The sequence below is a fragment of the Ranitomeya imitator genome, chromosome 8 (genome assembly GCF_032444005.1).
Source record: "Ranitomeya imitator isolate aRanImi1 chromosome 8, aRanImi1.pri, whole genome shotgun sequence".
Lineage (NCBI taxonomy): Eukaryota > Metazoa > Chordata > Amphibia > Anura > Dendrobatidae > Ranitomeya > Ranitomeya imitator.
The window spans coordinates 62,022,948-62,046,889 of NC_091289.1; the positions used below are offsets into that span (position 1 = coordinate 62,022,948).

General features: G+C 45.8%; 1 protein-coding gene across 2 annotated transcripts; it reads left to right on the forward strand.

The window, feature by feature from the left end:
* The first annotated feature begins 5,410 nt into the window (after window positions 1–5,410).
* On the forward strand, window positions 5,411–23,319 carry CBY1 (chibby 1, beta catenin antagonist). 2 transcript variants are annotated; one of them, XM_069737019.1, is made up of 5 exons: window positions 5,411–5,484; window positions 13,854–13,994; window positions 17,249–17,354; window positions 21,272–21,384; window positions 22,467–23,319. In XM_069737019.1, exons 2-5 carry the CDS (start codon window positions 13,917–13,919, stop codon window positions 22,545–22,547), a joined length of 378 nt encoding a protein of 125 aa, XP_069593120.1. In that variant the 5' UTR covers window positions 5,411–5,484; window positions 13,854–13,916; the 3' UTR covers window positions 22,548–23,319. The 2 variants fall into 2 exon arrangements, with proteins under 2 accessions (XP_069593120.1, XP_069593121.1); XM_069737020.1 differs by lacking the exon at window positions 5,411–5,484 and adding an exon at window positions 5,544–5,556 and having other exon boundaries at window positions 22,467–22,691.
* Window positions 23,320–23,942: the final 623 nt, after the last annotated feature.

Here is a 23,942-nt window from a genome sequence, read left to right on the forward strand (position 1 = left end):
GGCCTTCACACACCGATATATGGCCGTGCCTTCACACTGGCACTCACCGATATATAGCCATGCCCTCACACCGGCACACATCGATATATGGCCATGCCTCCACATAGGAACACCGATATATGGCCGTGCCCCCACATAGGCACACACCGATATATGGCCGTGCCCTCTCACCGGCACACACCGATATATGGCCATGCCTTCACACTCCCGGCACACACTGATATATGGCCGTGCCGTCACACACCGATATATGGCCGTGCCCCCACACACCGATATATGGCCGTGCCCTCACATTGGCACACACCGATATATGGCCGTGCCCTCACACACCGATATATGGACGTGCCCTCACACCGGCACACACTGATATATGGCCGTGCCCTCACACCGGCACACACGGTTATATGGCCGTGCCCTCTCACTGGCACACACCGATATATGGCCGTGCCCTCACACACCGATATATGGCCGTGCCCTCACATTGGCACACACCGATATATGGCCGTGCCCTCACACACCGATATATGGACGTGCCCTCACACCGGCACACACTGATATATGGCCGTGCCCTCACACCGGCACACACAGTTATATGGCCGTGCCCTCTCACCGGCACACACCGATATATGGCCGTGACCTCTCACTGACACACACCGATATATGGTCGTGCCCTCTCACCGGCACACACCGATATATAGCCATGCCCTCACACCGGCACACATCGATATATGGCCATGCCTCCACATAGGAACACCGATATATGGCCGTGCCCCCACACTGGCAAACACCGATATATGGCCGTGCCCTCTCACCGGCACACACCGATATATGGCCATGCCCTCTCACCGGCACACACTGATATATGGCCGTGCCTTCACACTCCCGGCACACACTGATATATGGCCGTGCCGGCACACACCGATATATGGCCGTGCCCTCACACACCGATATATGGCCGTGCCCTCACATCGGCACACACCGATATATGGCCGTGCCCTCACACACCGATATATGGACGTGCCCTCACACCGGCACACACCGATATATGGCCGTGCCCTCACACCGGCACACACGGTTATATGGCCATGCCCTCTCACCGGCACACACCGATATATGGCCGTGACCTCTCACTGGCACACACCGATATATGGCCGTGCCCTCTCACTGGCACACACCGATATATGGCCGTGCCCTCTCACCGGCACACACCGATATATGGCCGTGACCTCTCACCGGCACACACCGATATATGGCCGTGACCTCTCACTGGCACACACCGATATATGACCGTGCCCTCTCACCAGCACACACCGATATATGGCCGTGCCGTCTCATCGGCACACACCGATATATGGCCGTGCCCTCACACACCGATATATGGCCGTGCCCTCACACCGGCACACACGGATATATGGCCGTGCCCTCACACCGGCACACACCGATATATGGCCGTGTCCTCACACCGGCACACACCGATATATGGCCGTGCCCTCTCACCGGCACACACCGATATATGGCCGTGCCGTCTCACCGGCACACACCGATATATGGCTGTGCCCTCACACCGGCACACACCGATATATGGCCGCGCCCCTATACCGGCACACCGATATATGGCCGTGCCTTCACACACCGATATATGGCCGTGCCTTCACACTCCCGGCACACACCGATATATGGCCGTGCCGTCACACTGGCACACACTGATATATAGCCATGCCCTAACACCGGCAAACACCGATATATGGCCGTGCCCCCACACTGGCACACACCGATATATGGCCGTGCCCCCACACTGGCACACCGATTTATGGCCGTGCCCTCACACTGGCACACACCGATATATGGCCGTGCCCTCACACCGGCACACACCGATATATGGCCGTGCCCCCACACCGGCACACACCGATATATGGCCGTGCCTTCACACTCCCGGCACACACCGATATATGGCCGTGCCTTCACACACAGATTTATGGCCGTGCCTTCATAGTGGCACACACCGATATATGGCCGTGCCCTCACACACCGATATATGGCCGTGCCCTCACATCGGCACACACCGATATATGGCCGTGCCCTCACACACCGATATATGGACGTGCCCTCACACCGGCACACACCGATATATGGCGATGCCCTCACACCGTCGCACTTCGATATATGGCCATGCCTCCACATAGGAACACCGATATATGGCCGTGCCCCCACATAGGCACACACCGATATATGGCCGTGCCCCCACACTAGCACACACCGATATATGGCCGTGCCCCCACACTGGCACACACCGATATATGGCCGTGCCCCCACACTGGCGCACACCGATATATGGCCGTGCCCTCTCACCGGCACACACCGATATATGGCCTTGCCCTCTCACCGGCACACACCGATATATGGCCGTGCCGTCACACACCGATATATGGCCGTGCCTTCACACTCCCGGCACACACTGATATATGGCTGTGCTTTCACACTCCCGTCACACACCGATATATGGCCGTGCCCTCACACCGGCACACACCGATATATGGCTGTGCCCTCACACACCGATATATGGCCGTGCCCTCACACCGGCACACACGGATATATGGCCGTGCCCTCTCACCGGCACACACGGATATATGGCCGTTACCTCTCACTGGCACACACCGATATAAGGCCGTGCCCTCTCACCAGCACACACTGATATATGGCCGTGCCCTCACACACCGATATATGGCCGTGCCCTCACACCGGCACACACCGATATATGGCTGTGCCCTCTCACCGGCGCACCCCGATATATAGCCATGCCCTCACACCGGCACACACCGCTATATGGCCGTGCCCTCACACCGGCACACACCGATATATGGCTGTGCCTTCTCACCGGCGCACCCCGATATATAGCCATGCCCTCACACCGGCACACACCGATATATCGCAGTGCCCTCACACACCGATATATGGCCGTGCCCTCTCACTGACACACACCGATAAATGGCTGTGCCCTCTGTTGTGAATTCAGCTTTTGGGCTCCCTCCGGTGGTTGTAGAGGGTAATGCAGTTGTGCCTGGACTGCAGGATTAGGCTCCGCTCTCAGGCTTTATAGCTGTGGCAGGCTCCGCTCTCAGGCTTGATAGCTGTGGCAGGCTCCGCTCTCAGGCTTGGTAGCTGTGGCAGGCTCCGCTCTCAGGCTTGATAGCTGTGTGTTATGATCTGGTGGCCTTGGAGCAGCATGAGACGTACTCTGGAGAAGGTGGCACCTGTACTGACCGCAAATCCTGAACCTAGCAGCGCAACTAGAAGTAGCCGTGGGGGGTACCTAACACTCCCTAGACCCCTCGATACAGCCTAAAAAACTAACTACCCCTAAAGACAGAAACAGGAAACCTATCTTGCCTCAGAGAAAATCCCCAAAGGACAGACAGCCCCCACAAATATTGACTGTGAGAGGAGAGGGAAAAACACATGCAGACATGAAATCAGGATTTAGCATAGGAGGCCATACTAGCTAAATAGAAAGAATAGAACAGAGTACTATGCGGTCAGTATTAAAACACTAGAAAATATCCACCACAGAAAATACAAAACACCACATCTGACTAAAGACATGGAGGGTATATCTGCATCTCCAGAGACACAGCAAGGCTGCAAAAAATACTTCACAGACAAAGCTGGACAAGACAAAACATGGAAATGCACAGAACTATAAGGTCCACTGCAGGTGGACAGCAAAAACAAAGCCAGGACTTATCTTTGAAGAAAAGCACAGCAAACTGGAGAGACCAGCAGGGAAGTGAATCCTCCAAAAACAATGGACAACTGGCACTGACTAAAGGATCCAGCAAAGCTATATTCCCCAGTCAGTTTTGCAATTAGTAGATACACCTGTCCAATCCTGCAGTCCAGGCACAAATGCATTACCCTCTACAACCACCGGAGGGAGCCCAAAAGCTGAATTCACAATAGCCCTCTCACCAGCACACACCAATATATGGCCGTGCCCTCTCACCAGCACACACCGATATATCGCCGTGCCCTCTCACCGGCACACACCGATATATGGCCGTGCCCTAACACCGGCACACACCGATATATGGCCGTGCCCTCTCACCGGCACACACCGATATATAGCCATGCCCTCACACCGGTACACACCGATATATCGCCGTGCCCTCACACACCGATATATGGCCGTGCCCTCACACACCGATAAATGGCTGTGCCCTCTCACCAGCACACACCGATATATGGCCGTGCCCTCTCACCGGCACACACCAATATATGGCCGTGCCCTCTCACCGGCACATACCGATATATGGCCGTGCCCTCTCACCGGCACACAGCGATATATGGCCGTGCCCTCTCACTGGCACACACTGATATATGGCCGTGCCCTCACACACCGATATATAGCCATGCCCTCACACCGGCACACACCGATATATGGCCGTGCTCTCACACCGGCATACACCGATATATGGCCGTGCCCTCTCACCGGCACACACCGATATATGGCCGTGCCCTCACACCGGCACACACCGATATATGGCCGTGCCCTCACACACCGATATATGGCCGTGCCCTCACACACCGATATATGGCCGTGCCCTCACACACCGATATATGGCCGTGCCCTCACACCCCGATATATGGCCGTGCCCTCACACCCCGATATATGGCCGTGCCCTCACACACTGATATATGGCCGTGCCCTCACACACTGATATATGGCCGTGCCCTCACACACTGATATATGGCCGTGCCCTCACACACCGATATATGGCCGTGCCCTCACACCCCGATATATGGCCGTGCCCTCACACCCCGATATATGGCCGTGCCCTCACACCCCGATATATGGCCGTGCCCTCAGGACTTATCCCCAGTGTCATGTATTGTTCATACATCGCTCCCTTACCTATAGCCGGGTGTCCACCCTCTGCTTCCGGCGTCCTTGGTTACCAAGGCACCCAGGCGGACTGTACCATGATAAACACGACGCGTATTGCTCAGTCTTATACCGCACGTTTATGCTTTAACATCAGTTCTCATAATGTACACATACAATGTAAGTCTGTCCCAGGCGTCTGCTCATCTCCTCGGTGATATATTGTGTATCCCCACTTTCTATTAAATGGTACAGTCCGTACAGCGACTTAGATAAACCCAGTAAACGTTGTTATAGCAACGAACGCTTGGGGTTAAACCATTCGTTCAAGGAGGGGGGGTAAGCTTTTATATATTATATAGATAGTTGTATTTCAATATTAAGCACAAGAGCAATGATTGCACAGATTTAGTAATTGAATAACTGGTTTATAAGTAACAGAATGCCACATTGTTCAGTTATATTTAGTGCTTCTATTACTATCGCCCCCTCCTAGCTCCAGTGGTTGAGTCCAGTGGTGTGCGCGCATGCGTGATACGGTGTGTTGGTAAATCTCGTATACAGTACGGTGCTAACGGCCGGCGCGGCAGAGGAGCGGGAGGCAGGTAATGAGCGGGTGGCAGGTAATGAGCGGGTGGCAGGTAATGAGCGGGAGGCAGGTAATGAGCGGGAGGCAGGTAATGAGCGGGTGCTGTGCGTGCAGGAGAGTAGTCAGCGCTGTGTAGTCCGTCTTGTCAGTGCTGTGCTGTGCATTGTGGAGCGCCGGGAGTGTCTTGGTGTAGAAAGTTGTACAAAGATGATTACAAGTAAGAAAAGAGAGAAATATTGTAGAATTGCAGTAAGGCCTGGTTCACACGTCTGTTTATCAGACACCTATCGCAGCTTGTAGTTGATGGCGCTGTTCACATGTTGAGGCTTTTTTTCTGTGGACTTTGTGTCTGCAAAAAAAGGAATCCAGATGTGCGTTTTTTGATCGCCGTCACGGGGTCAATATTGCCCAGAAAGTCTCTGGGCCGCTGTGTTGTTCACGCTGGTCTTGATGAGGAGTGCTGGGTCAGACGGGTGACGTGCCCCCTTGTGAGCCCCTCGCCACCAATCGCACTCCAGTCCCTGATCGAACACGATCACCTCCCCCGGCCCCTCCCCCCTAGCTTTGTCTATATTGTGGGAGCAACTGGTGCCCAAAGTTGCAAGATTTTGGTGCAACTCAGGGTTGTGCCTTAAAGGGAACCTGTCACCCCCAAAATCGAAGGTGAGCATCAGGGGCTTATCTAGAGCATTCTGAAATGCTGTAGATAAGCCCCCAATGTAACCTGAAAGATGAGAAAAAGAGGTTATATAATATACTCACTCAGGGGCGGTCCCGGTACGATGGGTGTTTCGGTCTGGTTCGGGGCCTTCCCATCTTCATACTATGACGTCCTCTTCTTGTCTTCACGCTGCAACTCCGGCGCAGGCGTACTTTCTGTCCTGCTGAGGGCAGAGCAAAGTCCTGCAGTGCGCAGGCGCCAGGAAATGTCAGAGAGGCCCTGCGCCTGCGCACTGCAGTACTTTGCTCTGCCATCAACAGGACAGACAAAGTACGCCGGAGCCGCAGCGTGAAGAGAAGAAGAGGACGTCATCGTAAGAAGATGGGAGGCCCCGGACCGGACCGCCCCTGGTTGAGTATAATCTAACCCGTTTTTCTCATCTTTCAGGTAACATCGGGGCTTATCTACAGCATTCCAGAATGCTGTAGATAAGCCCCTGATGCAGGTGGGCTTAGCTCACCTTCGATTTTGGGGGTGACAGGTTCCCTTTAATTATGCAACTTTTTGAAGCTTTTCTGCCAGAAGCCGGCATTGTGGTGTGAAAGCTTTGCTGCGTTGGGCCTGTCTGCTGCCCGCAAGTAACATTGGAGGGGCTCATGGACAAGTTCTAGCCGTTCTTTTGACTGGTGGCACTCATGTTATTCTATGGGGCTTTGATGATTAATATGCACAAGGCAAAAATAATAATAATACATCAGCACATACAATGAGGATGAACTAACAGCGACAGACTGGCATAGAGGGCAGCTGGCACCGTGCCTTCACTGGCTTCGGCGGGTGCTCATGATCCAGAACTAGTAGAGCATGGTCGCTGTGTCCAAAGCGCTGCCTTCCTGATTCCTCATGTGTTCACTGAACCGTGCAGATTTACAGCATTCAATACATGTCTGTTGCTGTAATTTCTCTTGCAAAGATGCTAGTCTCCACAAGAGAAACTGACATGCTGCGATCTGGATCCACGGGCATCTTGGCGCATAGTGGACGTGGAGTTTCTTGAAATCCTATCCACTATCATCTGGATGCTGCGGGTTTGACGCTCCATAAATAGGCAGCAACTTCGGATCGTGTGCACATACCCTTGGGGTACAGGAGACGGGACCATGCCTAATGCTATACATTCCTACAGGGACAGGAGAGATGATGATTTGTTGATCTCGGTGGAGGTCCAACTCTTTGGACAGTCCCACAGAGAATGAATGTAACGTGGAAAGGTGATAGAGAACAAGGCACTGGATGTGAATAATAAACTGCGGCTACATACAGGTGCTTCTCACAAAATTAGAATATCATCAAAAAGTTAATTTATTTCACTTCTTCAATACAAAAACTGAAACTCATATATAGAATCATTACAGAGTGGTCTATTACTAGTGTTTATTTCTGTTAATGTTGATGATTATGGCTTACAATCAGTGAAAACCCAAAAGTCATTATCTCAGTAAAGTTGAATAATTAACAAAAAACACATCCAAAGGCTTCCTAAGCTGTTACAAAGGTCCCTTAGTCTGTTTCAGTAGCTCCGCAATCATGGGGAAGACTGCTGACTTGACAGATGTCCAGAAGGAAGTGATTGACACACTCCACAAGGAGGGTAAGCCACAAAAGGTCATTGCTAAAGAAGCCGGCTGTTCACAGAGTGCTGTATCCAAGCATATTAATGGAAGATTGAGTGGAAGGAAAAAGTGGGGTAGAAAAAGGAGCACAAGCAACCGGGATAACCGCAGCCTTGAAAGGATTAAGAAAAGGCCATTCAAAACTTTTGGGGAGATTCACAAGGCGTGGACTGCTGCTGGAATCATTGTTTCAAGAGCGACCACACACAGATGTAACCAGGACATGGGCTACAAGTGTCGTATTCCTTGTGTCAAGCCATTCATGACCAATAGACAATGCCAGAAGCATCTTACTTGGGCCAAAGAGGAAAAGAACTGGACTATTGCTCAGTGGTCCAAAGTGTTTTCAGATGGAAGTAAATTTTGCATTTCATTTGGAAATCAAGATCCCAGAGTCTGGAGGAAGAGTGGAGGGCGTTAAACTAGAAGAAGAGGGGACGGGAAGAAAAACATTAGACTTGAACAAAGAAGATCCAGGAAAACATACTCAGAAGGGAGGTAAGAACATTTCTAAAACAATCCACAGCGAGGAGATTGGAACAAAACAAAATCCTCTAAACTGCATGCTCGCAAACGCCAGAAGCCTGACAAACAAGATGGAAGAACTAGAAGCAGAAATATCTACAGGTAACTTTGACATAGTGGGAATAACCGAGACATGGTTAGATGAAAGCTATGACTGGGCAGTTAACTTACAGGGTTACAGTCTGTTTAGAAAGGATCGTAAAAATCGGAGAGGAGGAGGGTTTTGTCTCTATGTAAAGTCTTGTCTAAAGTCCACTTTAAGGGAGGATATTAGCGAAGGAAATTAGGATGTCGAGTCCATATGGGTCGAAATTCATGGAGGGAAAAATGGTAACAAAATTCTCATTGGGGTCTGTTACAAACCCCCAAATATAACAGAAACCATGGAAAGTCTACTTCTAAAGCAGATAGATGAAGCTGCAACCCATAATGAGGTCCTGGTTATGGGGGACTTTAACTACCCGGATATTAACTGGGAAACAGAAACCTGTGAAACCCATAAAGGCAACAGGTTTCTGCTAATAACCAAGAAAAATTATCTTTCACAATTGGTGCAGAATCCAACCAGAAGAGCAGCACTTTTAGACCTAATACTATCTAATAGACCTGACAGAATAACAAATCTGCAGGTGGTCGGGCATCTAGGAAATAGCGACCACAATATTGTGCAGTTTCACCTGTCTTTCACTAGGGGGACTTGTCAGGGAGTCACAAAAACACTGAACTTTAGGAAGGCAAAGTTTGACCAGCTTAGAGATGCCCTTGATCTGGTAGACTGGGACAATATCCTCAGAAATGAGAATACAGATAATAAATGGGAAATGTTTAAGAACATCCTAAATAGGCAGTGTAAGCGGTTTATACCTTGTGGGAATAAAAGGACTAGAAATAGGAAAAACCCAATGTGGCTAAACAAAGAAGTAAGACAGGCAATTAACAGTAAAAAGAAAGCATTTGCACTACTAAAGCAGGATGGCACCATTGAAGCTCTAAAAAACTATAGGGAGAAAAATACTTTATCTAAAAAACTAATTAAAGCTGCCAAAAAGGAAACAGAAGCACATTGCTAAGCAGAGTAAAACTAATCCCAAACTGTTCTTCAACTATATCAATAGTAAAAGAATAAAAACTGAAAATGTAGGCCCCTTAAAAAATAGTGAGGAAAGAATGGTTGTAGATGACGAGGAAAAAGCTAACATATTAAACACCTTCTTCTCCACGGTATTCACGGTGGAAAATGAAATGCTAGGTGAAATCCCAAGAAACAATGAAAACCCTATATTAAGGGTCACCAATCTAACCCAAGAAGAGGTGCGGAACCGGCTAAATAAGATTAAAATAGATAAATCTCCGGGTCCGGATGGCATACACCCACGAGTACTAAGAGAACTAAGTAATGTAATAGATAAACCATTATTTCTTATTTTTAGTGACTCTATAGCGACAGGGTCTGTTCCGCAGGATTGGCGCATAGCAAATGTGGTGCCAATATTCAAAAAGGGCTCTAAAAGTGAACCTGGAAATTATAGGCCAGTAAGTCTAACCTCTATTGTTGGTAAAATATTTGAAGGGTTTCTGAGGGATGTTATTCTGGATTATCTCAATGAGAATAACTGTTTAACTCCATATCAGCATGGGTTTATGAGAAATCGCTCCTGTCAAACCAATCTAATCAGTTTTTATGAAGAGGTAAGCTATAGGCTGGACCACGGTGAGTCATTGGACGTAGTATATCTCGATTTTTCGAAAGCGTTTGATACCGTGCCGCACAAGAGGTTGGTACACAAAATGAGAATGCTTGGTCTGGGGGAAAATGTGTGTAAATGGGTTAGTAACTGGCTTAGTGATAGAAAGCAGAGGGTGGTTATAAATGGTATAGTCTCTAACTGGGTCGCTGTGACCAGTGGGGTACCGCAGGGGTCAGTATTGGGACCTGTTCTCTTCAACATATTCATTAATGATCTGGTAGAAGGTTTACACAGTAAAATATCGATATTTGCAGATGATACAAAACTATGTAAAGCAGTTAATACAAGAGAAGATAGTATTCTGCTACAGATGGATCTGGATAAGTTGGAAACTTGGGCTGAAAGGTGGCAGATGAGGTTTAACAATGATAAATGTAAGGTTATACACATGGGAAGAAGGAATCAATATCACCATTACACACTGAATGGGAAACCACTGGATAAATCTGACAGGGAGAAGGACTTGGGGATCCTAGTTAATGATAAACTTACCTGGAGCAGCCAGTGCCAGGCAGCAGCTGCCAAGGCAAACAGGATCATGGGGTGCATTAAAAGAGGTCTGGATACACATGATGAGAGCATTATACTGCCTCTGTACAAATCCCTAGTTAGACCGCACATGGAGTACTGTGTCCAGTTTTGGGCACCGGTGCTCAGGAAGGATATAATGGAACTAGAGAGAGTACAAAGGAGGGCAACAAAATTAATAAAGGGGATGGGATAACTACAATACCCAGATAGATTAGCGAAATTAGGATTATTTAGTCTAGAAAAAAGACGACTGAGGGGCGATCTAATAACCATGTATAAGTATATAAGGGGACAATACAAATATCTCGCTGAGGATCTGTTTATACCAAGGAAGGTGACGGGCACAAGGGGGCATTCTTTGCGTCTGGAGGAGAGAAGGTTTTTCCACCAACATAGAAGAGGATTCTTTACTGTTAGGGCAGTGAGAATCTGGAATTGCTTGCCTGAGGAGGTGGTGATGGCGAACTCAGTCGAGGGGTTCAAGAGAGGCCTGGATGTCTTCCTAGAGCAGAACAATATTGTATCATACAATTAGGTTCTGTAGAAGGACGTAGATCTGCGGATTTATTATGATGGATTATAGGCTGAACTGGATGGACAAATGTCTTTTTTCGGCCTTACTAACTATAAAAATCCAAGCTGCTGGAGGTCTAGTGTGAAGTTTCCATAATCAGTGATGGTTTGGGGAGCCATGTCATCTGCTGGTGTATTTGTCCACTGTGTTTTATCAAGATCAAAGTCAGCGCAGCCGTCTACCAGGAAATTTTAGAGCACTTCATGCTTCCCTCTGCCGACAAGCTTATTGGAGATGGAAACTTCATTCTCCAGCAGGACTTGGCACTTGTCCACACAACCAAAAGTACCAATACCTGGTTTACAAACAACAGTATCACAGTGTTATGATAAGGTAATTCAGTACCACAATGGACATAGATTTCAGAGCACATACAGTGACCTGACAATAACCCAAGAACATAGAACGAGCTCTGAGACGTGGGAACTCTGCTGACCGCAATCCCTAATCCTCTCCAACCACACTAGAGGCAGCCGTGGATTGCGCCTAACGCTCCCTATGCAACTCGGCACAGCCTGAGAAACTAGCTAGCCTGAAGATAGAAAATAAGCCTACCTTGCCTCAGAGAAATACCCCAAAGGAAAAGGCAGCCCCCACATATAATGACTGTGAGTTAAGATGAAAAGACAAACGTAGAGATGAAATAGATTTAGCAAAGTGAGGCCCGACTTTCTGAACAGAGCGAGGATAGGAAAGGTAACTTTGCGGTCAACACAAAACCCTACAAAAAACCACGCAAAGGGGGCAAAAAGACCCTCCGTACCGAACTAACGGCACGGAGGTACATCCTCTGCTTCCCAGAGCTTCCAGCAAGCAAGAAAAAACAAATAGACAAGCTGGACAGAAAAAAACAGCAAACAAAATAGCAAAGCGGAACTTAGCTATGCAGAGCAGCAGGCCACAGGAACGATCCAGGAGGAAACAGGTCCAATACTAGAACATTGACTGGAGGCCAGGATCAAAGCACTAGGTGGAGTTAAATAGAGAAGCACCTAACGACTTCACCACATCACCTGAGGAAGGAAACTCAGAAGCCGCAGTACCACTCTCCTCCACCAACGGAAGCTCACAGAGAGAATCAGCCGAAGTACCACTTGTGACCACAGGAGGGAGCTCTGCCACAGAATTCACAACACACAGTGCTTGATTGGTCAGCAAACTCACCTGACCATAACCCCATGGAGAATTTATGGAGTATTGTCAAGAGGAAGAAGAGACACCAGACACAACAATGCAGATGAGCTGAAGGCAACTATGAAAGCAGCTTGGGCTTCCATAACACATCAGCAGTGCCACAGGCTGATTGCCGCCATGCAATGCCACATTGATGCAGCAATTGATGCAAAAGGAGACCCGACCAACTACTGAGTGCATTTACTGAACATACATTTCAGTAGGCCAACATTTCGGATTTTAAAATAATTTTCAAGCTGGTGTTATAAAGTATTCTAATTTACTGAGATAATGACTTTTGGGTTTTCATTGGCTGTAAGCCATAACCATCAACATTAACAGAAATAAATACTCGAAACAGATCACTCTGTGTGTAATGACTCTATATAATATGAGATTCACTTTTTGTATTGAAGAACTGAAATAAATGAACTTTTTGACAATATTGTAATTTTGGGAGAAGCACCTGTATGTCAGAAATGTATAACAGGTGGGGACAAATTGGACAGTCAGTTTGTAATTTAGTAAATAGAACTATCCATATCCCATTAAGTTATTAAATAGGGATAAGTCTTCACTTGCTGCTCTATGTGACTGCAGACTTGTTAATCTGCACACTGTGAGGATTCTCCAGTGCAAACGCTGAGAACGAGAAGTCATGTGAACGCAAGTATGCAATTCGCATACTTCCGTCACATTCCAACTAGTCGTGTCCTGCCTCGCTCAATACACGTCTTGTTGGTGTGTGACCGCATATGTGCAAATCACATGCTTTGTGTTAAAGAGCCTGCAATAGAGTGAATCCTCACAGCGTGCGGTGAGTACTCAAGTCTGCCGTCACACAGAGTGACTGCAGACATATACCCTAAGGCTGGACAACCCCTTTAAATTGAAGCAATGCCAATGACTGGAACCCCCCTCGGTAAGCTGACAATGCACTTTACTTGCAGTAGCTACTTTTGAAGACATAGCCAACCAGAGCCAATAGAAAGATTATAGCATGGCCTCCATGTGCCCTAAAACATATGGAAAGAGTTTAATTGAAGAGTGACTGTGCCTTGACCCCTGTTTACTCCAAGATCCATTCAGTATGTTCACACAGGGCATTTTTGCAGCGTTATTTATTTTTTACTGCAGGAAGAACATTGCATTTTTCACTTGCATTTTTCCCATTCATTGGAATAGGTGACGAATACTGCAAAACAATGAAAGAATTCACATGTTGCTGATTAAAAAAAAAATACAAAGAAAAAAAAAACAGGCATGTACCTGAGATTTTTGAATTCACATTGGCTTTGCTGGTACTTTTTTTTGCCGCAGAAAAAAAGCTTAAAAGATGCCACATGTGAACATGCCGTAAGTGATGAAGCTTGGTAGGCCATTGCTGGTGGTGCTGCTGTCCTGCTTGTTGGGGCGATGGGAGATCTGTGGCCGAGCACCATGACATTAGTCTAAGCTGAGGAATGATGGCAGTAATCCGTGCTGGCTTTCTTTCTATAGTAGGCGAGTACACCCTGCAGGCATAGCTGCTCCGATCTGGACTCCACTTGGAAAATCGGCAAGATGCCGCTATTTGGAAACACCTTTAGTCCGAAGAAAACGCCACCTAGAAAATCGGCATCGCTTTCCAACTTGCACGCGGTATGTGTTCTATTTCTCTTCCTTTCTTCTTTGTATGGAGATGTTGTTATTTAGTGCATGTGCTGGAATAAATAGGTGGTCGTGTAGGCCTAAATGGAGTCACCGTAGGATTACTGCACCATCAGGCGCTGTCTTTTCCTCTTTCTGGCCACTTATTGAAAACACCGAATTTTACTCATATTTTGGTTCAGTCTGTCATTTAAACCTGTTTTCTTGCCAATTTCAGACTCAACCCAAGGTGAGTGATATAGCGAGCAGTCCTGTTACATTTCTAGCCGTGAGCTTAAAAGTGCGATCATTGAATGGTGATATATGCTGAACACACACATACCTATTTTTGATGGGTTAAACAGGAGTATATGGAAGATTAGGTGCAGTTTCATTTTAATAAAGACATAAGATGATCCTCAAAATTAAGACCCGGCCTTTATTGTTTTGTTTTCTGTAAAAAGGAATCTGTCACCAGGTTTTTGCCACCTGATATGAGAGCAGCATAATGTGAGACAGAGACCCTGATTCCAGCTATGCGTCACTTACTGGGCTGCTTGTACTTTTGGTAAAATCAGTTTTTATCAGCAGGAGATTATCGCAACGGGACTAGTAAATCTGCTGCCATGTAGTCCTCCATATTAATGAGCTCTGTGTAACAGCGCCCCCAACACTGGCAGTTTTCTGCCTATGCTCGGTGTGAACAGAAAGCTGCCAATCAGTGGTGGGGGCGGGGTTATAGAGAGCTCAGCATTTAGAGAACCGCTAGATCTGCAGCAGAGAAAATAGCATTTGTATCAAGACTACAGCAAGGAGCCCAGTTAGTGACACATCGCTGGAATCTTGGCCTCTGCCCTTACATTATGCTGCTCTCAGATGGGGTAGCAGAAACCTGGTGAGAGACTCACTTTAAGCTTGTAATCAGATTAGCATTTTAGCTGCGCTCACATAATACCCTGGGAGTATTAGCTCTTACATCAGATTACTCTACAGCACAGAGCACATAAGAAGCTCATACTTTGTGCAGACAAGCAGAAATGTGGGGACATTTAAGCTCTAAAATGATAACTGTGAAGGCAGCTCTGAATTTCTAGTTTGCAATGCGGGATTGGAAGAAGATAAATCATACAATGTATTTACAAAGCTAATTTACGAAGTCTAGAATTCACCATCTGGTTTTTATAGTAAGCTGTTCCTGCCATATGGCAAATATCTCAGGTGCATGTGGAAGGTCATTAATATGCTTGCATGAGCTTGTACTCTCTGCAGCAGGAACCACCTATATATAAATCCTAAGGCTCACCCTGCAAAAAAAGCCTTGCACACCTGTCAACATTAAAAAAAACAACAAAAACGTTATGGGCCTCAAATTATGACGATGCTAAACAACTTTTCTTTAAAAGTTAAATGTAAACTATACAAATTTAAAGGGAACTGGTCACATTTGAAAATTGTTTTTACTTGCAGATATAGGGTTAATTTGCATTCAGATAAATAGTGTTATATTGCTGTCCGGCCGCCACACTGAAAGTGCAGATAACGGGAGAAAATAAAGTTAATTCCTCCTGGGAGCTGCCGGCTTTCAGTCATAGGGGCAATGCACGGCAAGACTACAGTCACCACTCACAATACTGTGTATGTAAATACGCCTCGGCACTTTGACAGCTGATTATCAGATATGGCAAAACCACATGTAACCTTCCTGAATAATCAACAGTCATGAATCATAATGAAGGTAAAAACACATCTGAATATATCAGGAGAGTCAATGTGGTGAACTACACTTCCCAGAAATATATATCACAAAATTGGATAGAAACACAGTGGAACAAAGTCCTACCAGGCTGAAAAAGGCAAGAACAATCCCAATGAGGATATAGAGAGAATCTTTGCTATGGATATCACCCCGGCAGATATCTGCTAAACCAAAAAACAATATATAATCAAATAAAGATAGGAAGAGAATATTTGCTATGGGTGAAAAGCACTGGTGCCAACATGGTAGACCACACTTCCCAAGACTGTGTATCACAGGGATGAATATAGACTGTGGAACAACGTCCTACCAAACTGATGTAAGGCCTCTTTCACACTTCCGTCTTTGAGCTCCCGTCAAAATACGTCGTTTTTTGAGAAAACAGGATCCTGCGCAATTTGACAGCCCGTCGTTTGGCAAAAACGTTCAAAGAAACTTTTTTTTGTCTGCAGTGGAAAAACGTTCCCGACGCCTCCTGCGTCATACGTCGTTCCACAGAGTGGGAGCCTATGGACGCAGGATCCTGCGGTCACTGTGAAACGCAGGAATCCAGTGACGGATCCTGTTTTTACATTTGAACATGCCTGGAAGCATTTTCCAACCCGGGGAAAATAAAATCTCTCTCTCGTCCCCGGAATCCTTCCTTCTACACTATAAAAATTCAGGCAGCGCATCCGCCGAAATACTGGAAACGTTGCGTACGTTGTCAGGACGGTACTTCATAAGGGGCCGTGACTTTTGCTTTATACAGCATACTCTGGTATCGTTTGTATATAGCACAAGCGATCGGATGATCGCAGGTTCAGGTCGCCAATGGGGACTAATGAATTCAGTGAGAAGTGACAAAAAGTTAAAAATATGGGGAAAAAATCAAACTTCAAATCGCCTCCTTTTCCCCCTTTAAAAATAAAGGAGAGAAATGTGTTGATACATCCATAAAATTCTAGCAAAAAATAAATGTAACCTTATCGATCAACATCTTAATGAGAAAACGTTTTCGGCCGCCTTAACTGCAAAAATGCAAGAAGAGCTGACCATAACATTGTGTCTACCCCCAAAAAAATAAGCCCTCACACAGCCCCATTGACCGAAAGATGACAACTTTACGGGGTCTCAGAAAATGGTGACACAAGCGATACTGTATAATGCACACTGTAAATAAAAAAAAAAAACAATTGTGGATTTTTTTTTTTTTTTGCAATTTCAATGCACTGAAATGTGTTTTTCCAATTTTTCAAGTGATTCACATGATAAAATGAATGGAGTCATTTAACAGTGCAACTCGTCCCCCCCAAAAAAACAAGCCTTCATATGGCTATGGGAGCGGAAAAATAAGTTATGGCTCTTGGAAGAAGGGGGTAAGAAAAACAAAAATGGAGAATAGGCATGTCGGGAAGGGATTAATTACACCTTGAATTACTCTGTGCACTAGATACTGTACACTCTACTGTTTATTCCAATTTTACTTAGTAGATTTCCCATCTCATCCCTCTTTTTTCTTCTCTTCTAGCTGGACCGGACAACAAAGGAGGTGGAGCTTGGTTTGGATTATGGGGCCCCCAGTATCAGTATTGCAGGGCAAAGTCTGAAGTTTGAAAATGGCCAGTGGATTACAGGTAAATGTGCTGTTGCAGGGCAGGCAATGTTTTGTCTCATATTTGTACAAACCATGAGAAGTGAACCTCGAACTCTTGAGGAATTAACTTATTAACCTTGGTAATCTCCCCTCCATTCTTTACCTGTAGCTCATGTATCTTCATTCCTGATGTCCTAGTGGCAAGTGATGCTCTCGAGGGAGGACAATACACCTTATTAACCCCTTCACTTGTCTGCTGGTGTTAAGAAATGTTACATTGAATGACAATTAAGAAGCAAACACCCAAATGTCAGAGTACATGCGTAGCGAAAGGCTGTAATCCTAGAGGGTAATAACTGTAACGCTCCCCATAGGACACTGAAGTAATGAATATGACCATAAGAGAAAATTGTACCAGGGAAAAGTAACACACATAAATTAAGAAATAAACTTTATTAGGTACAACATTTAAAAACCATTAAATACAGGTAGTTCCAGCAAAACAGGCAAGGAATAAAACCCTGACCCGTGAAGAAGCAACAGTGAAACATGCATTGGGTGTTTGGTGGGTGAGCTTCTTTTGTCAAACGATTTACATATATTTATTACTTATGATATTTGCTGTGGGTCCTTATTTATTGACTGTTGCCTATATAAACACTTATTGATGTATTTATGTTTTGTGAGATAGTGCTACCTGAGTGTGTTGGGGGACACTCGACTGGCAACGGGATAAAAGCACTCAGGCACGGTTTCTCACAAACAGTCTATTCGTTTTTTTTTAGACTCATAAACCACGTCACATACAGTTCATTATATACATTAACGGAACATATTAACCACCGACAGTCTGTTCCAGTGGCAGATACTTCTCTGCCCATAACCCCCTTTATCTGGAGTTACCTTACAGGAGCTTCTGCTCCACACACTGACTCCTATCAGTCCTGGTTCCAAGGGAAGCTGCCTCACTGGGGTGACCGCCCTTGTGACCAGGGCACTTCAGATAGTCCAGATCTGCAGACGGAACTGTAGCTTCCCCAACACAGTAGCCATCCCAGGCTCTACAGATACACCTCTCCGTGCGCTATTCAGGAAGTCCAGTCCCAGGCACTTCCAACACACAAACACACAGGCCCTCAGTCCATGGCCTCACCATGTGCTTCCAGGAATCCAGTCCACTCCAGGATATTCCCACATAGACCATCCTAGACTTTTACACACTGACCATTCCGGACCATACACTCTGAACATGTGACCCATACCCTGATCACATTATGTACCTGTAACCGCCCCCATAGGTGGGAGGTGTGTGTGGTTAGTCAGTCCCGCCCAGCTTTCTGACTAACCCTGCAGGCCTCCTTTTTAACTATACAAATACTTGTGGGACTACAGGTCCCAGAACAACAATACTACAGGCTTACAGCGCAGACTCCCTCTGCGACACATACCAGCCATTTACAATCATGCTGGACACTGTTTCATTATCATGCAATGCCCCCTGGCTGTAACATAGGTCACTGCATCACAGTTTGTAATTGATTATTTATTCATATATACTATTGGATTGGATTAGTCATAAAATATATATATATATATATATATATATATATATATTTCTATGTGATATATACTTAAATAAGTTATTTTTACCAAATGCTACATAACAGATATACATGTAATGCTGATCCAGGGTAATGCATGATCAGCTGCAGGAACTGGACTGACTTACACAGTTGGGCTCCTGTTAAATCTTCAGAGATCATTGAGAACACCGATACCCAGAGACATAGCTAGGGGTTCAGCTCAGGGAGGGCACAAAACATATGAATGAGCCCCAAACGAAGTAGCCATGATTACAACTACGGTGGTGCAGCCTAATAGTGGGTATAGGGGAACATCAGCCGATGACTATCCTGTTACTAAAAATAAATCGCTATACAAAGACCAACACTGATATTACCGCCATGTGGTGACCATATAGAGGTAGATACCAGCTCTGCAGACCATATAGGAGATTACAGTATAGTGACTTACAGCTGACTTTCATTTTGATGGAGTTGTTCACTTTTCCCGTCTTTTCCATCTGGCCCAGACCGACAGCACAACTTCTCCAGCCAGGACTCGTCTGCAGAGATAGATGGGCACCAGCCACATCTATCCCCAACCTGCACAAACTCCTCATACTGCTGATACCCAATACTGAGCCGCTACCGTATTTGTCCCTATTACTGCACCTACTGTGTGGTACAATAGTGGCTCCTCTTACTGCCCCATATAATAATGCCCACTACTGTGCTCCTTACAATGTACAATGCCCTCTAGATTGTAAAATAGCCCCCTAGAAAATATTAATTTTCGAGTGTCCTATAAAAGTGTTCACGTTTAGCCTCAATAATGTAATAATGCCCCATGTGCACCTTTGATGGTCGCAGTATTCTGAGTGCCCCTATAACAATAATGCTTAAGTCCCCACTTAACATGTAAAGAGTTTTTCTACTACTAATTTAACCACCTTTCATTTTTTCTAACTCTTCCTAACTAACACTTTAATACAATAGTCCAGAAAATGAAGTGGCGCATGGCACTCAACGTCCTTAAATGTCCTTTATTGGAAAATCATATAAAACAGCAGGACGACATATCACGGAGACGCACTGGACGACGGCCTTTTCGTGCAGCAAAATGCGCTTCTACGAGTCCCGTAGAAGCGTATTTTGCTGCGCGAAAAGGCAGACATATAAGGACGGTGAGTGCCATGCGCCACTTCATTTTCTGGACTATTGGCTCTCATATATTGTTTCACAGCGGGGCACCCGAGTTCCTTGAGTCGGTACCGGAGTGTAGTCCAGGAGCCGTGCAGCTGTCCCAATCCACTTTCCTTGTTTGTGTTAACACATTAATACACTTTTAATACCTGCCCTGCTCCTGTAAGTTCATCTCTCTGGGGGTCATGTATTCTGCTGTTTTGATTCTGGCTCTGCTACTTCAGATCTGGAGACTAGAATAGGACAAACAGATCAGAGCACATCACTGGTGGGGATGGGGCTACGTCTTGGTGAGTGCCAGCAGTCTGAGCATGCATGCTCAGATCAGACTTCACTCTCCTCTCTGCTTGAATATGGCATTTCAAAGCATCAGCAGACTGTCAACACCACGCATGACAAAGCTCGCAAGTGACGTCCCTTCAACTGACCAGCTCACTGCTTCCCCTGTGCGGAGCGGCACGGGCCCACTGCTTCCCCTGTGCGGAGTGGCACGGGCCCACTGCTTCCCCTGTGCGGAGCGGCACGGGCCCACTGCTTCCCCTGTGCGGAGCGGCACGGGCCCACTGCTTCCTCTGTGCGGAGCGTGATGTCCTCACTCTGTAGTCCCCACATTAGCTCCCATACCACGCTGGGACTCTGACCTTCCTGTCCGAGAGCGGTATTGCAGGGAGTTAACTTTCCATTGACACAGACAAGTTAAAGAAGTCATGGCTTTTCAAAGTATGGGGGGGGGGAATAAACACACCAAAGGAAAAATAGCCCACTCCTTAAAGGGTTAATTTAACTGCAGTTAGGAATCATGATATTATTTTACCGTACTTAGTATAATTCTATAATAGATCATTTTGTCAAGTATTGGTTATTAGCATGGTCAAATTCAACCAGTTTCTGCGTCGTCTTACATATGGCTGCCATTCTAGTTTGTTTGGTTCAACAATTCATCAGCCAAAACTCTGAGCACTATGGCCGGATTAGAGGAATTGGGAATGGGTTTGGAGAATTGCTGATCCGTGGCCGTCTATGGTGTCATCTTGAGAGTTTTTGTCCAGTAGTGGAATGTAGACATTGGCTTGCTTGTGCATAACAAAGGGGGTAAAAGTGCTGTATACCGTAAGATTCTAGTGGTGTGAATAGGAAATGCATTTATTTAGTTTGTTTTCTGTTGTATGCGATCTAACAATACATCTGATAGAATCAGGGGGCATCGGATCACAGAAGGAAGTCCAACGTCTTCGCAAGAGGAATCTGCATTTGGAGGAGGAGAATAATTTGCTTCGTCTGAAAGTAGAGCTGCTTTTGGATATGGTAAGTAATGGTGAGATTACATCTGTGGCACCTGCATAAGTGCCCATGCAATTTTTTACTGGTTTCCACAAAAAAAAACCCTTAATCACCTATCCATAGGATGGATGATAACCTGAGCCTCGCACTCCACCAAACCCCCTCATCCTGAAGAATCATTGCCAAGGTTTATTAGAAAATGAATAATTCTTTTCTCTTACTATGTGAAAAGGTTTTCTGTAATCACAAAGAGAAGGTGATGACATATCCCAGCTATAAACCATCAGACAGTGGGAGCCGGACCGTAGAGACGTCACTGTTCCTGATTATGAAGGGGCCACAGAGCAAGTCTAGCATTGCCCACCTTCAGTGTTATATACTGTTCCTATCCACGGACTGCAGAGACACTTGGGAATCGGAAAAGCAAAATAATACAACGAGGGCTTGCACACCCAACATTAAATGGGGGATTTTGACTGGTATTCCTGATGATTGTATGAAAGCATACCATCCTGGGTGCTTTCTATCAATCTACAACTGATTATACAGTGTAGACCTCCATTTTTCTGACTTGTAAGTCTAATAATGACATGCCCCCTTATATAATGGAGGAAGCACTGTGCTCAAGGTTTCCTTTTCCTGCCTAGAAGAGTAAGGTTAGTTGGTACATTTTTGTGTTACCTTTTGTAAAGCTGTATTTTTTAATTTCTCCATTCCAAGAAACCTTGACAACAGTGTTATGTCCTCTCCATTGTACATCAATAATACATATCTATTGCATTTCTGACTGGAAAGTGCTCAGGTAATACGGGAGATCTGGCAGAGGGAAGTGACCCTTTCAGCAGCAGCACTCCGCTATTAGAGAGCGAGTTGTCACCATGGCCTGTAAGCCTGTAGTAGAGGAAATGGTTGTATAAATGGATGATCAGTGCAATGGGTGACTTTATCATTCACCCTCTGCTAGTATGGAATAGCCTGATCTATGTCTGTCTGTAAGTTCATGAATCACTACTATAATAATAGTCTGGGGCAATGGTTGAGCCTGTACATGTGAAGGCTGTAATATACAATATGTTTTCTCTTTCTCGCTTTTTCTTTATCAATAGCTCTCCGAGGCTACAGCAGAATCCCATCTAAAGGATAAGGAACTGGAGGAAATGAAGAGCTTGAGTGGACGGAGGAAATGAATGAAATATACGGAAAGGGAACCCAAATGACCCAGGATCAGCCCATGATGGAGTCATTCCATTGTACAGAATATTGATCCTCTCCTAAGGCTACTTTCACACTAGCGTCGTACGACGCACGTCGCAATGCGTCGTTTTGGTGAAAAAACGCATCCTGCAAAGTTGGCTGCAGGATGTGTTTTTTTCCTCATAGACTAACATTAGCGACGCATTGCCACACGTCGCAACCGTCGTGCTACGGTTGCGTCGTGTTGTGGCGCACCGTCGGAACAAAAAAAGTTACATGTAACTTTTTCTGTGTGTTGTGTCCGCCATTTCCGACTGCGCATGCGCAGCCAAAACTCCGCCCCCTCCTCCCCGCAACCCACAATGGGGCAGCGGATGCGTTGTAATAATGCATCCGCTGCCCCCGTTGTGCTGCGTTGTCACAGGATGCGTCGGTACGTCGGCCCGACGCTAGTGTGAAAGTAGCCTAATCCCCCTCTGCGCCAGGCGTCTTACATCTTGTTGGGACCATTCTCCCCATTCACTTCAGCAGGGCTTTAGCTTCATTCCACAAAGTTCAATTATTTATTTGTAAATATAAACGTGCAATGTTAGATTTGTAAAATGCCATTTCTACTAGCGATCTCTCCCCAAGTAGCCAAATTACCAGGCAAACCTCTTGAGTTTTAGGGGTTTTGTTATTTGAATATGACATTTGTGTATGTCGCTTGCTGATGCTGCATTTTTAATAGTTGTTTTATTTCTATATAAATTTTGAATACAATAATACTTTCAGTATTCTTTTTTGTCGTCTTTTACATTGTTTATTTTAAAATTGAAGGTGTAAACCCCAAATGCATTCTAATGAATCTCTGTGGTCTCACGCATTGTGTTTGCAGAATTGTAGACACCGCACAGTTCAGTACAATTTAGGCTGAGGCTACACTGACCTGCATCACGTAACAAAATCCGCTGTTGGGACTCGAACGAGATTAGAGCTGTGAATAAGGGCTCATTCAGATTTGTAATCGCACAGGACACTGACAAATGTTATACAATAGGGCTGTTCAGATGATTTTACTTAATCGGAACTGTCCATAAGAAAAAAAAAAATGCAGAATCCACTACTACTATCCAAGTCTCAGATGAGACTCGCACATTCAACTCTATTGGTGTGTAAAGAAAAATCTGATCCCAAACAGAACATCCGAGTGGCATCTTGATTTTTACAGCTACTTCTCTATTATAGACCTAGGAAACTGTATGTGATTTATATATATATATATTTATTAATGTATGGGATCGGATCTGACACGGATTTCAGATAAACGTAAAAAACAGACGTGGATAAAAATCGGCCACGTTTTCTGGATGAAGTTCGCATAATTTTCATGCGCTCATTTGCGGGGG

What these genes read in the sequence shown, in the direction of transcription:
- CBY1 (XM_069737019.1), top strand. Translation starts at nt 13,917, where the DNA reads ATGCCGCTATTTGGAAACACCTTTAGTCCGAAGAAAACGCCACCTAGA. An exon ending in CGCTTTCCAACTTGCACGCG is followed by an intron (nt 13,995 to 17,248) that starts GTATGTGTTCTA and finishes CTTCTCTTCTAG; the next exon opens with CTGGACCGGACAACAAAGGA. An exon ending in TAGAGCTGCTTTTGGATATG is followed by an intron (nt 21,385 to 22,466) that starts GTAAGTAATGGT and finishes CTTTATCAATAG; the next exon opens with CTCTCCGAGGCTACAGCAGA.